Genomic DNA, 16271 nt, shown 5'->3' on the forward strand with positions numbered 1-16271 from the left:
TGCCTGTCCTCCAATAGTCAAGACTTCTGCTGACACGCCCCCTTGCACAGCTATACAATGGGAAGATCAGTGTATGCTGTTTCTCCACCCCACTTCTCTAAGCTCCCTAATAATACAACTGAGAACACACATTATGCGGTCACTTACAATGTTTTTTAAATCCATACACCAATGTTTTGCCTTTCATTTCTATTTTGAACAGAATGGATTGTTTTACAAGGTAAGCGTTCACATATACTTTACAGAAGGCAAGGATATACTTACCTCACATTTTCAGTGGACGGGATTTTAAATCCTTTTCTTCCTACCTCACCTATTCTGAGTGCTCATACACAGCTTTATGTAAATATAAACAAAATATGAAGTTACACTACAAGAATATAATACTAAATAAAAACAGAACACAAATGTATCCACCATTGCATGGAAATTGGCATTGGTGACTGGATGAGGATTTCAGGTTACAATCACAATGTCATAACATGTTTCAATAATTTTTATTTTTGCATTGAGAATACAACTGCAGTGATAATTAGGAATAATAATGTTCATGTTTAGGACACTTCCGAAAGCCATAGATACTCTTGTCTATTGGAACCCGTAAATAGTGGATTTTTTTCCAAACAGAGGATTTTTTTTAAATTAAATGGCATCATGGTTATGCTACATTATCAGTGTTGATGCATATACTGTGAGTTCTTTTTTAGGCAATAATAGATAAAATATAAAAACATTTTATGGTATTCTAGCTTAAAGTGTTACTGAACCCCGGTCTTCCACAGTACACAGAACATGGAAATGCAATTATTTTAGTAAATATAAACTGCTAAATACATTTTCTCATCAGCAGTATATAGCAGTCTTGTGAATTCTATCAGTGTCCAGCAGAGCACCGACTAAAGCTTGTAGGAGGAGTTTTCATTCTCCCCTCTGTCTGGACAGCGCTCATTGGCCCTGTGCTGTTCACATGCACTCTTCCAAGAAAAAAAAACACTCTCTAGAAATAAACACCAAACTGATCATGTGTAGCTTGGCCCCTAGCCTTTGTTCTATCAGCAGACAGATGGAGGACAGTAGAAGAATGGGAGGATCAGAGAAGACAGGATCAAACATCCTTTTTACACAATGCAGAGTATTAACCCTTTAAATTCCACAGTTAGTATAATAAACATGCTTTACTGCATATACAGACTGATTTTACTGTTGCGCGTTTAGTAACACTTTAATAGACATACCAGCAAAATACTGGTCTGGATCTGATATTGATTCCATTCGTAGACATCAAGACTAACAGAATGCGTAACTGACATATTAGACAGAGAGTAACTAACTTGCAGTTTACTAAACAGGTTCACAGTTAGAAGCTATGATGCAAAAAATGAAGGATGGCAAAATATGCAAACATTGCAGAATAATGCACAAACATATGAAAGCTGCACAAACATAGACTCTTCATAGCAATGTCAATGTGGCTGCAAAGCATAGTCTCTGTAACACTCCATAAAAACAGAGAGACAAATGAAAATCACTATTTTAGTAAAACAATATTGAGTTCAGCTACCTGCAATTGTCTTCATAGCCAACAACCTTCACTGTGAAGTGATGTAGCTCTGGTAACATATGTGAGGCATTCAAAGCCCAAGCAAAAAGGGTCACCATACTGAAACTGGAGTATTCCAGGTCTCGCAGCAGTAACTGGACTGTTTGAGGAAGCTGAAAGCTATTACGTTCTGGTCCAACTGCCCACACACTGGTTTTGACAGTGGAGGATCTCTAACCAGGCTGCAGATCACTTACTCAACTACATCTGCCTTATCAGATGTGTCCTATCTGAGCTGCTGATGGAGGGAATCAAAGAAACCTATCTTGTGTCCAGGAACCCAGGGAGTTGTGAGAAAAGAGTTAAATGGGTCCATGTCTGCATCAGAGCATGGTGTGTAAAGTGATGACTTTGCTACAGTATCAATGCTGATGTGAATGCTATTATACATCAATAAAACCAGATTTGGAAGGTACCATTATGTCCAGTGGGCAAAGTAGCCAATTGTAGTCTTACTACTATAAAATAAGGCTTCCTTGTTGGCCACACTGACATTTTAATGATGATAGAGTAAGGAGAAGCTTTGAAGTGAATGCATAGGGTAAGTTGAACATTGCAAGCAACATAAGCAATTCCCAAATGCGGTGTGTACAAAGCCATTCGGCTCCATACACTCTTTTTGACCTAGTAGTTGGGAGGCATTTGGCCAGAACTGACATGCCCACTAAGTTTTGTGTGGCTTGGCTTTATATTGCACCTGTCATAAATGAAGCAGAGGGGCTGTCATTTCTGGCCTCCAGGAAATTTTAGTTGCCTGACTCTTGCCTGCTTGCCTACTTGACAGCAAGAAACGTCAGCAATGACAACCTAGATAATTTTCCCATGACAGATATAATTTAAAACTTACATTGCAGGAATTAGTTTAGCCAGGGTAGCCATTGACTTCTTACTGACCAGTGCTGTGGTCCAAAAGGTCATAGTTGTCCTAATCATATTTTGTGAATAGAGTGGGAAAAAGGAAGGAGAGGAAAAGGGAAAATGGACAGATGCTTTCATTGCCACTTATCTTGGGTAAGGAGCAGGGAAAATGGTAAGCAAAAAATGTACAAATCATCTGATCAAACCATGTGACTGATATACCCAAGAGAAGTCCTCTGATCGGAATATGTTTCTAAGCATGGCACACCATTACATATTCTTTCCTGCCTGACACATTACTATACTTTTTTGACCAATAAAGATTTGAAATATTTTATCTTTATTTGAAAATCTTGAGTATGCGGTCCAGTTTTGGTCACTGATCCTCAGGAAGGACGATCCTAAGGAAGGACGTCCTTGGACTGAAAAGAGTCTGGAGAAGTGCAATAAAGCTAATAAGGAGCCTGGAGAACCTCAGTTGCAAAACTACAAGCAGTAAACTTATCCCTGGAGAAGAGACATGTAAGAAGGTATATTATGGCAATATACAAATCTTTAAATGGTGTTTCTAGCATTAGGAAAAAACTATGTGAGGTCTCTAGAGAAGACACAAGGACATACGATGAAGTTGGATGAGAAGTGGTTCAATTTTAAACTGCACAAGGGGTTCCATACTGTTAGAGAGGTAAGGATTTGGAACTCTCTGTCAGGAAAGGACTTACCACTGGTGGTGCTGATGGGCTGCAGTACCAGTTCTTGCCAGCGGGTGCTTTTCAGCAGCCAGGATCTCACCGCCTGCAATCAAGCCATCACCTGAGGCTGATTGCAGGAGGTGTATTTAAGCAGTAACCAGGCCTGCAATCAGTGCCTTGGTGTATTGTTCCCTTGAGCCCCTGCTACCTGTTCTGTGTCCTGTCTTCCCCTACGCTGGATTTCTGTACATACATATATTGGGTGAAGGGTTTTGATTGTTTGGGTTTGTTTGCACTGTATGTTGTTATACACTGTAGTAGCTCACATTAAATTATATTTTACATCACACCTGAAGCCTGCGATTCCCTCTGTCAGTCCACACATTTCTGGTCATATCCGGGTTTCTGACACTCTCTTACACAGCTGGGGGTGTCAGTGGGGAGTGTAGATAAATTCATTCATTTAGCTGGGTTTAATAGTGAACACAGCGTACAGGGATATGGAAGATGGTGGTGACAAAAACACACACATACACTCAGGTTGAACTGGATGGACTGGTGTTTTTATTCAACCATACAATCTATGTAACTAAAACCTATTTAAATGCCAGGACTGTTTTCTATACTTGGTGTGCCCCTAAACCCCCAGACAGAATTCTGTATACATACGATCTGTGTGATTGCGATGCTGTGTCGAAGGAAGATGCAGGCCGTCCCGGCAAGACTCTGCAGTGCAGCGAAGCTCTGCAGTGGCCGTGGCCAGCTGTCCACAATCTCAGCACCCAGGTCAGAGGGTGATAGGGGGGCAAGCTGTAAGTGGGAGTGCATCCCATCCTGATAGGAGAAAAAAGATCACACTCACTATATGCCTTTGTACCACAGTAGCAATATTCCTTATGTAAACTGCCAACTCTACAAGCCTCAGTGACAGTTCTGCCCTAGCAACAAATATGACTCTCACTGTCATTTGCCCCTCTCTGAAAACTCTAGAAGAAAGACAATTAGAATTGGAATCTGGTTTATGTGAACAGCTCAGATACAACCTTGGGAGCAATTTCCTTGGAATGATTGCTTGGCATCTTGTTTTTTTCTGCATTTTTAAACAGCAAAAATTCATGGAAAAGAGAAAATAAATTGTGTTCAGTAGAACCTTTTGACATCAATCAATGGTATTGAATTTTAGAAAGTCTCTTATGATGCTTTTTGGTTGTGTTGACCTGCAATTTGTCATTAATGCAATGCATATCTGCACATGTCAAAGTACATCAATACAAAGGTACATTATATCATGCATTTCTGCTATAAACCCTACTTTAGGGCCTGCTTATACAGGTATACCTCGGTTTACGAATTTAATGTGTTCTCCGGGACGTTTCGTATTGTGAAAAATTCATAAACCAAAATGCGGTTTCCCATAAGAATGCATTGAAAACCAATTAATCCATTCCGGAAGTCAGAAAAAAGTAAAAAAAAAAAAGTCACTGTTACTATACGTCAGTGCTGGTTTTTAAATGTAATTACCTACTTTTTTTTCCTTCACTATAGCTCAGAGAATCAGCTGTCACTTTCCCCCCAGTTAAAAGAAAGAAAGTTTCCTTTTAGTTTATTTCCTCGAATTAAAAAGAAACAATGTTTCCGTTTAGTTTCTTAAAAGAAACAAAGTTTCCTTTAGCTCCAGGGAAAGTGTCAGCTAATTCTGTGAGCTATAGTAAAGAAAAAAAAAAAGCTGGCAAATCCATTTAAAAATCGGCACCGACATACACTTCGTATTGCGAAAAAAATTAAAAAATTCATAAACCAAGGCATTATTTTTAATGGATTTTCATTCGTAAACCGAAAATTACGTTAACCGAGGCGTTCGTAAACCGAGGTACACCTGTACTACCATGTTGCTGTAATATGTGGTAAAACAATGCACATGCTGGCTGAATGGCACCCCAAAGCATCTTCTGAATACAGCTGCATTACAGGACACTTCAATGTATGCTGCTGTACGCAGGAAAAATAGTATCAGGGCCTATTTTTTGCACATTGAGTTGTGTTACCATCCATTCATTTTTGTTGGGCTCCCTAATACAATTTCCTTCAATGTAATAAAGATGCATGCATTGCATTCTGGTGCAAGCAGGCCTAATACTGCTATGTGTATTCTCTTTATGGAAAATAGAATAAAATAGAATTGCACTAAAATAATTACATGTTTTTATTGCTTCAATACCTAGGATGAGAATTCTGTTATGAATGGTCTTATCTTGAAATTTCAACTCAGAATGGCTGATGTATGAATGCGTTCTGTAAGAGAAGGTTCTTATTGACCTTAGCAAGAAATCAGGAGCTATATTTCATTTCCAAACCTACACTGCTAAATAACAGTTGATAGTTAATTTGTTGTTTAAACAAGAACATTTTCTTACTGCAGACTTTTCACACATCAGCCCCCCCCCCATGGGACTTAAAAGATCATTATCATGAAAAAATGTTCATCTTAACCTCATACAAATAATCAGCATTGATAGTATTTAGTATATAAATTCTTTTTATAATTTGTTTTAATTTCATGTGCAATTATTTTTATTTTTCTTCATATTTACAGTACATGCAGACAAATCTGTCCAGCAAATCTTGCAGGGGTTGGGAAAAAAAATAACAGCACAAAAGATTTACCCTTTTTTGTCCAAAGGTCACTGAAGCAAAGCTGGCCAAGTTTAGCAGTGTCAGTGAAATTGAAAGCAACTCAATGACCAATTTCCATATCTAAACAATTCTACATATCTTTTAGGAACATAAGAATTTAATTTATTGTATAATTTTAATAAAATTGCTATTTTTACATCAATATTTAAAATTTTTAAAATTAATTTAGAATTATTTTTAATAATGTAATTGTATCTGAGAATTACTGACTCTACTTTTATGGTTGATCCAAATCCTATTGCAGCCTCTCTTAGTATTCAGAGGTTTTAAACTAGAGTGTTTCACAGATATTTACCATATAGTGGTTAAGGTTTACAAGTTTACACATTAAGTGTTTATTCATGTCTCGTGGTAGCTCTGGAAATTTCTATTTTTTGGAAAATTCACACCTATAGAATGTAAAATTCAATTTCATCATGGGCTGCATCAGCTTTATACTTGCCCTCAAAGACCTGGTTGAATCTGTAAGACTAGATGTCCAGACTCTCCCCCTTTATATCAGATGTCAAGAACTCTCCCCACCATCAGAAGTTGAGTCCCTCATCCTCCCTTACATCACAGTGCACCCCCTTACCTTGTGCTGCTTCCGGAAAGAAGCTGAGGGTGGAGCTGGGAAGCAAAAAAGTACAGGGTTTGGAGTCAGCTGCTGGGGTCTGCTGAATGTGGCAGAGACAAGGGCAGTGCCGCAAGCTACAGGTGAGGTGTGAGGGCCAAATTAAATGGCCTGGCAGGACAGATTTAGCACACAGGCTTTGTGTTTGAGATATGTGCTGTAAATTATTGCTTTAATGTGTATTTCCACCTTTGTAGACAAAGTTAAGAAATTCTCACTATATGTGTTACCATTCACAAAGCATACCTAGAAATTATTTTTAAAGAATACTTCTTCCCTTTTTTGAGTTGTTTGCTTTAGGCAGGTTTATACTGTACATACTGTAGGACACAAAATGCAGCTTCTATTGATTTGAATAGATGAGAGAGAGAATGTAATAACATACCATGTGCCATCCAAGCTTTGAGATCCTAAACCCTTTGTTACGGCAGAAAGTCTTGCACGTCTAGTTGACAACTGATAATGAATCTGCCAGCACAGTACAGACAGGGTCAATTATTGCAAATTTAACTCCCCAGCCCCCCCCCCCCCCCAGAAACATTACAAAGAAAAGGAGAACTAAGCAGAATTTTTCAGTCCTGAAGTTTTCAGATAAGAGCATGCAAAAGATAAGCAGAAATTTTTTAAATTTTTTTCTAAAGTTATGCGGTGTGAATTAGAACATGTAACAATTTTAAAGTGTTATCCCAATTTGAAAGCAAAAGTGGAAATACATTCTAAATGCTGTATAAGGAAGAGCTCGGCTGAACAACAAGTTGCCTAAACAAAAACATCTTCCTGAACCTTGGTTCCTAAGTGCCTATTCTTGTGAGTTCTCTCTTGATCCAGTTTCTCATGCCCATTGAACTTGGCTTGCCCCACCACGATTTTTGCTGCCTGCCTGGATCTCCGCCTGTTTTTACCAGTTGTCAGCTGTTGCCAGTCCAGGTATATTCAAGGGCCACAATCTATGAGACATCTGCAGCAAATGTCATCACTTCTTGATGGGTGCACTTGCAAAAATAGATGGTTCTTTAGACTCTGCACCTCTGCCCTTTTTAGGACCTACTTTTTCCTGCCCATACAGTGGGTACCCTCTTTCATGATAATTAGACTATTGAATAGATGACACTGCAGATCCCACTGAATTCTGATGGTGGTGGGGGTTATCTGTAAGCTGAAGACAATTTTTTTTCAATGAAGCCTCCAGTCTGCATGTGATCACTGTTACAGCTGACATAGAGATCACATAATCCAGAATTACTATAATTGGTTCCTGGCTGTCAATAAGGAACCAAGCTCAGTGACAGCTGGTATAGAGAGTCAGTAGCCACACAAAATGTTGGTTACTGGCTGTCGGCATACACCATAATGCTGGAGAATGTTATTAAACAGATTGTGGATTGGAAGGGGTTAAACCACCTGAATAAGTTCCTGTTCATAATGCGCATGTTATGATGCATCAAAGCATGTTAATTGGCTTTCCATTATTTGCAATGAGTCTAGCTCACACACGTGTTGCAGCATGACATACAGTTGTGACCAAAATTATTCAACCCCCAATGCTGTAAAGGGGTTTAGGGACTATAGTGTACATTTGGAATTGTATTCAGAATCAAATCCTACAAGGACGTTGTAACTACCCAAATGCAACTAAAATGACATCAATTGTTTATGTAATACAGTAGTAAATGGTTCTTATGTGGTTTCTTCATTGCCACAATTATTCAACCCCTTAAAGACTACCACTCTGAAGAACAGAGGTTCATACAGGTGCTTTCCATCAGGTATTGAAAACACCTGTGGATGTCACCGAGCAGCAATCAAGCATAATAAGCACCAATTAGGCAGCTTTAAAATGACTGTGATACTCAGCTCCTTCTAGACATTTACTGGTGTGGTTACAAACATGGTGAAGGCAAGAGAATGGTCCAGGAAGACAAGAGAAGAGGTGATTTCTCTTCACAGGAAGGGCAATGGCTATAAGAAGATTGCAAAGATGTTAAACATACCAAGAGACACCTTAGGAAGCATCATTCGCAAATTCAAGGCAAAGGGCACTGTTGAAACGCTACCTGGTCGTGGCAGAAAGAAGATGCTGACTTCGACTGCTGTGCGCTACCTGAAGCGTAGAGTGGAGAGAAGTCCCCGTGTGACTGCTGAGGAACTGAGAAAAGATTTGTCAGATGTGGGTACAGAAGTTTCAGCCCAGACAATAAGACGCACACTGCGTAATGAAGGCCTCCGTGCCAGAACTCCCAGGCGTACCCCCTTGCTGTCTCCAAAGAATAAGAAGAGTCGACTGCAGTATGCCAAAAGCCATGTGGACAAACCACAAAAGTTGTGGGATAGTGTTCTGTGGACTGATGAAACAAAATTAGAACTGTTTGGGCCCATGGATCAACGCTATGTTTGGAGGAGGAAGAACAAGGCCTATGATGAAAAGAACACCTTGCCTACTGTGAAGCATGGTGGAGGGTCAATCATGCTTTGGGGCTGTTTTGCTTCTGCAGGTACAGGGAAGCTTCAGCGTGTGCAAGGTACCATGAATTCTCTTCAGTACCAGGAGATATTGGATGGAAACGTGATGCAGTCCGTCACACACCTGAGGCTTGGGAGACGTTGGACCTTTCAACAGGACAATGATCCCAAGCATACCTCCAAGTCCACTAGAGCATGGTTGCAGAGGAAAGGCTGGAACATTTTGGAGTGGCCATCGCAGTCACCAGACTTAAATCCGATTGAGAACCTCTGGTGGGACTTAAAGAAAGCAGTTGCAGTGCGCAAGCCTAAGAATGTGACTGAACTGGAGGCCTTTGCCCATGAAGAATGGGCGAAGATACCCGTAGATCGCTGCAAGACACTTGTGTCAAGCTATGCTTCACGTTTAAAAGCTGTTATAACTGTAAAAGGATGCTGTACTAAGTACTAAGATTGAATGTCACTTGGGGGTTGAATAAAACTGATAATGCTGTGAGCACAGAAAAGACATTTGTGGTTATTTCATTATAACTGTTATGTTATATTTGTCTGACCTACAAGTGCCTCTTTAATGTAAATGTAAGCAAGATGACTGAATGATCAAAAGCAATGTCAAACTGGCCAAAACACTCAATTTCAGTGGGGGTTGAATAATTTTGGTCACAACTGTAGCTAATAGTTCAGGTGCAATTTTATCCATCTTTATGCATCATAGCGGCCTATAAAAGTCAATGGAGGTACTTGAAAACACAGGTCCCTGTAAAGGCATATTTGTAAATGCCTAATGGAATTGTGCTCTTTTTTCAACCTAACAAACTATGGTTAGTGAGATTGTCCCCAACAACACATCATGTGCTCTTGGCCTACATTGAGGAAATGGAAGGCTCTTCATACCTGTCCCTAGATTCTGAGCACATAACTCAAGAAAACATTCTACATGCATGAAAACACATGTTAAAAAAAACACAAGAACTAGTTCTGGCCAGCTCAGTAGATTTTAAGAAATACAGTGGAATGCATTCCCACATGCACAAAACATAACTGGATATTAACATTTATAGGTAATAACAACAGGGATAGTTGATTCAGGGAATATCTGATTGCCTCCTGAGAGATTAGGAAGTCAATTTTCCTGCTGCTGGAGCAAATTGGATCATGCTTTATTTTATTTTTTTGCCTTCCTCTATCAGGGGTCTCTAGACTTTCTCAACAAAGGACCAGTTTACAGTCTTTCAGACTTTAGTTGGGGCTGGACTGTGGTCATTGGAAGTATAAAATGACCTGGCATTGGTTGGAGTAAACAATGCCCCATCTTTGTTGTTAGGGTGAGAAATTTTGCCCCATTGTTGGTGTCGTTGGTAGGAACTGTGCCCCATTGTTAATGTAATTGGTAGGAACTGTGCCCCATTGTTAATGTCATTGGGAGGAACTGTGCCCCTTCATTGGGAGGAACTGTGCCCCTTCATTGGGAGGAACTGTGCCCCTTCATTGGGGGGAATTGTGCCCCTTCATTGGGTCCATTGGCTCCATTTCTGGTGTCAGAAAATGAAATAGTTCCCCAAGGGCTAGATAAAAGAAAGCAAAGGGCCTCATCCGACCCCTGGGCTGCAGTTGAGGCCACTGCTCTAAATCAACTGTGGGTATAGGATTGTGTATGTGGAGGTTTTCTGTTTATTTTTTCTATTGGTTGAACTGGATGGACTTGTTTCAACTCATGTAATGCGTGAAAAATGCGTGAAAACTGAAGCACATAGGGGTGAAGACAGCCCAAAACATGACCATTGTAGACATCCCTGGCAGTGTTATAGTTTGTTCCAATCCTGTCCTTGTCACTTTCACTAAACAACTTGGTCTACAAATAAATATGGTTAAAGGTTGAGAAAAATTATAAAGTAAGACACATGGAAAAAAAGCAGTTAAAGCAGAACTATCCTCAGCCAAGAAGTTGCCATCTGCAGTTGTCACGGTGCTGCACATGTGATCAGTTATGACACCAACGATTTGATGATTTGACAGTCTGGTTGCGAGCACAAGCAAATGTGACAGTTATCCATATAACTATTTTTTGAAACCGTTAAATCAATGGGTTTAGTTCCCCTTTAATATACTAAATACTATCATTATACATACTAACTGCACACAGTTAGTATATAATACAAGATTTTTTGGCATAGTGTGCTAACAAGAAATGTGTTGTTGGCCTTAGTAACTAATAAGAATCTTGGTTTCATTTTCAACTTTGTACTTCAGAAATACCAGTTGAGAGCTGATGGTTGTTGGCAAAATGACAATTTTTTTGTTAAAACACTCTTTATACACTCTTCAGCCTCAAAATATGAAAGCATAAAAGCAAAGCTTCAAATTTAAACCCAACATGTGGCATCATCAATACTAGTAAACTGTAATGTGGAATTTATAGTAGACGCCTTCAGTTGGCTACAGGCCTGGACTGGCCATAGGACACACTGGGCATTTGCCCGGTGGGCCTGGGCCGCCGGGCTTAAGAAGAGTGGCTTGTTGATGACTGGCCACATAGCAGGAGGTAGGCGGCGACCGCGGTGTGGACAGAGGTAACAGACCACGGCCGCCGCTCACCTGCCACTATGCGGCTATGCCCAAAGCAGGGCTGACAGAAGGAGCAGCAGTCACGGCTCCAGTGGCAGGCAGGAAGCACCACTGAGGACACAGACACCTCCCTAGCCAGCCACTGCACACAGTCACAGTGAAGGGACAACGGCGGCCTCTCTCCTTCACCCGCCGACACACTCTGACAACTCGGTGGTGGATTGGGTTGTCTGTTTGCTAATCGGGCTGTCTCTTTGCTACAGTATATCGGGATGTTTGTTTGCTGGACTTGGCTGTCTCTTTGCTATATGGGGATGTCTCTTTATTGGATTGGGATGTCTCTTTGCTGGATAGAGCCATCTCTTTGAATATATAGGGGGCACTGTGATTAGATCTCTAGGGACACTAATGTAAAGGGGCACTATGATATAAAAGGGGACTGCGCTGTAAAGGGGCACTGTAATCAATACAGTGCCCCTTCACAGTACAGTGCAGAGGAATGACTCCATGAATGTTCCATCAGCAACTGTCCCGCGAATGCACCCTTGCACGCGTCAACCCCCCAGGAAAAATTGGCTTTTCAGCCTAAAATGTCCAGGCCTATTTTTTGTCCCAGTCCGGGCCTGGCTGGCTGTATGCAGGTTTAGAATATCTAAACTGCTAGGGTCAGTTCACACCACAAAAACGCACTCCGGATGCATTCTGGATATGTTTTGCTTATAGCTCGCACCACACTCCGTTCCGATGCAGTTTTGTGTGTGCCAGTACAGTGCTGTGCAGAAAAAATGTTCTACTTTTTTTTTCTGCATCTGAAAGTGACTGGAGCTGACTGCACTGGTGTGAACTGGGGTCATTGGAATACATGGAAAACACTGTGCATTTTTGATGCAGAAAAAAAGCTCACTGGAGTGCATCTAATGTGAACTTAGTTCACACCATATGTGCAGAAATACCAGTGGAAACTTATGTGCAGATTTCACTTGCAGAGACATCAGTTTGCATCAGTTTTCATGCTTGTTTCAATTAGTTTTATATGCGTTGCAGATTCCTGCACAGAAAAAATGTGCACATGATACTAGTGTTGTGGTGTGAACACTGCACATAGACAACTGATTTTGTCGTTCCCTTGCAGAATGATTGAAGAAAAACTGATGTCTCTGCATCATGGTGTGAATGAGCCCTTAAAGTATGTAAGCTGTGAAAATGTGGAATAGAATTCCTCAAGAGTAGGTTATGGCCAGCTGAGTGGATTGCTTTAAAAAAAGCCTGGATTCTTTCTTAGATACACAGAATATAACTGGACACTAACATTTATAGGTAAAGTTGATCCAGGGAATATCTGATTGCCTCTCAGGGGATCAGGAAGGAATTTTTTCCCCTGCTAGAGCAATTTGGCTCATGCTTTTTGCTGGGGGGGGGGGGGGTTGCCTTCCTCTGGATCAACTGTGGGTGTAGGAGGTCAGGACTCTGTGCAGGTCAGTCAAGTTCCTCCCCCCCAAGCTCACTCATCCATGTTTTTATAGACCTTGCTTTGTGCACTGGTGAGCAGTCATGTTGGAACAGGAAGGGGCCATCCCCAAACTGTTCCCACAAAGTTGGGAGCATGAAATTGTCCAAAATGTCTTGGTATGCTGAAGCCGTAAGAGTTCCTTTCACTTGAACTAGTGGGCCAAGCCCAACCCCTGAAAAACAACCCCACACCATTATCTCCCGCCACCAAACTTTACGCTAGGCACAATGCAGTCAGGCACGTACCATTCTCCTGGCAACCCCCAAACCCAGACACGTCCATCGGATTGCCAGAGAAGCATGATTTGGCACTCCAGAGAAAATGTCTCCACTGCTCTAGAGTCCACTGGCGGCGTGCTTTACATCACGGCATCCGAAGCTTTGCATTGCACTTGATGATGTAAGGCTGACCCCACTCTGTCATTTTACATGGCCTAACACTTCGTGGCTGAGCTGCTGTTGTTCCCAGTTGCTTCCACTTGGTTATAATCCCACTAACAGTTGACTGTGGAATATTTAGTAGCAAGGAAATTTCATGGATAGACTTATTGCACAGGTGGCAACCTATCACCGGACCAAGCTTGGAGTCACTGAGCTCCTGAGAGCGACCCATTCTTTCACAAATGTTTGTAGAAGCAGCCTGCATGCCTAGGTGCTTGATTTTATACACCTGTGGCCATGGAGGTGATTGGAACACCTGGATCCAATGATTTGAAGGGCTGTCCCAATACTTCTGGCAATATAGTTTATATTGCTGTCTGTGTTGGGGAGATTCACTTTCCAGAAAGTGATGGGAAATCCAACATTATAGAGTTGTCACCAGAGCATGAGTTTAGGGCACATCCTTCAACTGAGACACCAAAATCTAAAGGTTCCTTTTCACTTTGGAAAAAAACTAAATTAAAAAGTTTTGGCTTCACGTACACCCTCTTTGCTACTGTTTGTTGGTATTTCATTAACAGCAAATTGATTTTGGCGAGCTGCATATAAGATGACTGCCAACAAGTGCTTACATTTCCCAGCAGCAAAGATAATTACTAACACTTTCCCAATAAGTAAATATACCCTGTAGAAGAAGATACGTACACCTACGGCAACATTGCCAATTACATCTCTTTGCTATTAAGAAATATAACTACTTGATGACAGTTATGTCATCGCTGCACATTGATTTCAAATTAGGTCACTACCAGCAAGCAGTTAAAGTGACACTAAACTCACATTTTTTAAATAAAAAAATAAATGCAATATGTTTAAATATAAATGTATTTTCTGTCTCTTCCTTTGTTTCATCTCTCAAATGCATGCTTTTTTTTGCTATTCTCAGACTTCCTGTGGTTTATTTACTAAAGCTGAAGTGTGCAAAAGTTGAAAATTAGGCTCACTTCTGCACAGAAACCAATCAGCGTCCAGGTTTTATTGCTTAACCACTTGAGCTCCAGAGGATTTACCCCTCTTAATGACCAGGCCTCTTTTTGCTACTCGGCGCTGCACTAATTCAACTGATAATTGCGCGGTCATGCAATGCTGCACCCAAACAAAATTTACGTCTTTTTTTTCACACAAATAGAGATTTCTTTCGGTGGTATTTGATCATCTGTGCGCTTTTTATTTTTCACGCTATAAACATAAAAAGGCCAAACATTTTGAAGAAAAACAATATTTTTTACTTTCAGCTATAAAAAATATATAGTAAACTCAAAGTTGGTTATAAATTTAGGCCAAAATGTATTCTGCTACATGTTTTTGGTAAAAAAAATCCCAATGAGTGTATATTGATTGCTTTGTGTGGAAGTTATAGTGTTTACAAACTATGGTATAAATACTGCAACTTACGCCATTTTTCTGCTATACAGCGCTGCGCTAGTTTAACGGACAATTGCACGATCATGCAATATGGTACATAAATGAAATGTACAACCTTTTTTTCCCCACAAATTGAGCTTTCTTTTGGTGGTATTTGATCACCTGTGCTGTTTTCATTTTTTGAGCTATAAAAAAAAAGGCTGACAATTTTGAGGAAAAAAAACAATATTTTGGACTTTTTGCTATAAAACATGTCCAGTAAAAAAAATGCAAAAATAAAATTTAGTCATAAATTTCTTCCAAAATGCATTCTGCGACATGTCTTTGCTAAAAAAAAAACCCAATACGTGTAAATGAATTGGTTTACGTGAAAGTTATAGCGTTTACAAATGGCGGGAAAGATACTGGGATTTTTAGGTTTTTTTTTTATACTAATAATGGCGGCGATCAGCGAATTATGGCGGCAATCAGGGACTTATGGCAGCGACCAGTGACTTATGACGGGACTGCGGCGGACATTCTGACATTAGGGGGTACTGACTTGGGGTCACTGACATCCCCAAAAACACTAATACAGTGATCAGTGCAAAAAAAAAAAACTGACACTGTACTAATGGCAATGGGGAGGAAGGGGTTAACTTTATTTTGCAGGGAAGGGTTATAGGAGTGAGGGGAATGTTTTACTAGGGGGCGGGGGTGTGTGCTGCACGGGACAAGGCTGATTGAAAAAGAGAAACTCTTCTTTCTCGATCAGCTCATCCTCGAGCTGACAGGGAAGTGACAGACAGCACAGCTACTGCAGCTGTGCTGTCTGTCACTGTTTGCCGCCGATCGCCGGAACATAGCCGCTAACGAGCGGCTGTGACCCGGCGACTGACATCTGCGGCGGTGATCCGCGGGACAAATAGGGCGGCGGCGTGCCTCGCGCGCGCCCCCTATTTGCTTACAAAACACACGTCTTAAAACGTGGTTTTGCCTGCGAGTGCTGCCCTGCCGCCGTATATGTACAGTGGCTGGGCGGCATGCGGTTAATTGAACAAGCTGAGGCTAGAAGCTGATTGCTTTCTATGCAAAGTGAGCCTATATTTGCACTCTCCAGCTTTAGTAAATAAACACCCCCCCCCCATTCCAGGGTGGCTAAATTCATTCTCCATGCCTCTCCCTTGTGTATGTGAGCATAGCCACTTCTTTCCTGCTGGCTTCTGAGATGGGGTACACATCTATGTGCAGACATATTCAGCTCTATGGGACCTGTAGGGCCCAAAGCTCTATTCTTTAGCAAAAAAGGACGCAAATTTCATTTGGGTGCAGCATTGCATGACCGCGCAATTGTCAGTTAAAGTAATGAAGCGTCGTAATGCACAAAATGGCCTGGTCAGGAAGGGGGGTAAATCCTCTGAAGTGGTTAAAGCATCTTTGACATCTGACACACTTTCAATTGTGCCCTATACCTGTGCACAGCAATGCATACTAT

The 16271-nt window shown here is 40.9% G+C and overlaps 1 protein-coding gene across 3 annotated transcripts in view; it reads right to left on the minus strand.

Annotated features, from left to right (window-relative positions):
• CABP2 (calcium binding protein 2) overlaps positions 1–16271 on the minus strand; it is a 157979-nt gene that overhangs the window by 35368 nt on the left and 106340 nt on the right. The window contains exon 2 of one of the 3 annotated variants that reach the window (XM_089687552.1): positions 3820–3984. The exons of the other annotated variants lie outside the window; for them this stretch is intronic. Within the exon in view, the coding sequence (XP_089543678.1) occupies positions 3820–3984 (165 nt within the window). The remainder of the gene's footprint in view (positions 1–3819; positions 3985–16271) is intronic. 3 annotated transcript variants of the gene reach the window in all.

This window comes from Staurois parvus, unplaced genomic scaffold (genome assembly GCF_062004578.1).
Source record: "Staurois parvus isolate SC_StPar_1 unplaced genomic scaffold, SC_StPar_1.0 ptg000430l, whole genome shotgun sequence".
NCBI lineage: Eukaryota > Metazoa > Chordata > Amphibia > Anura > Ranidae > Staurois > Staurois parvus.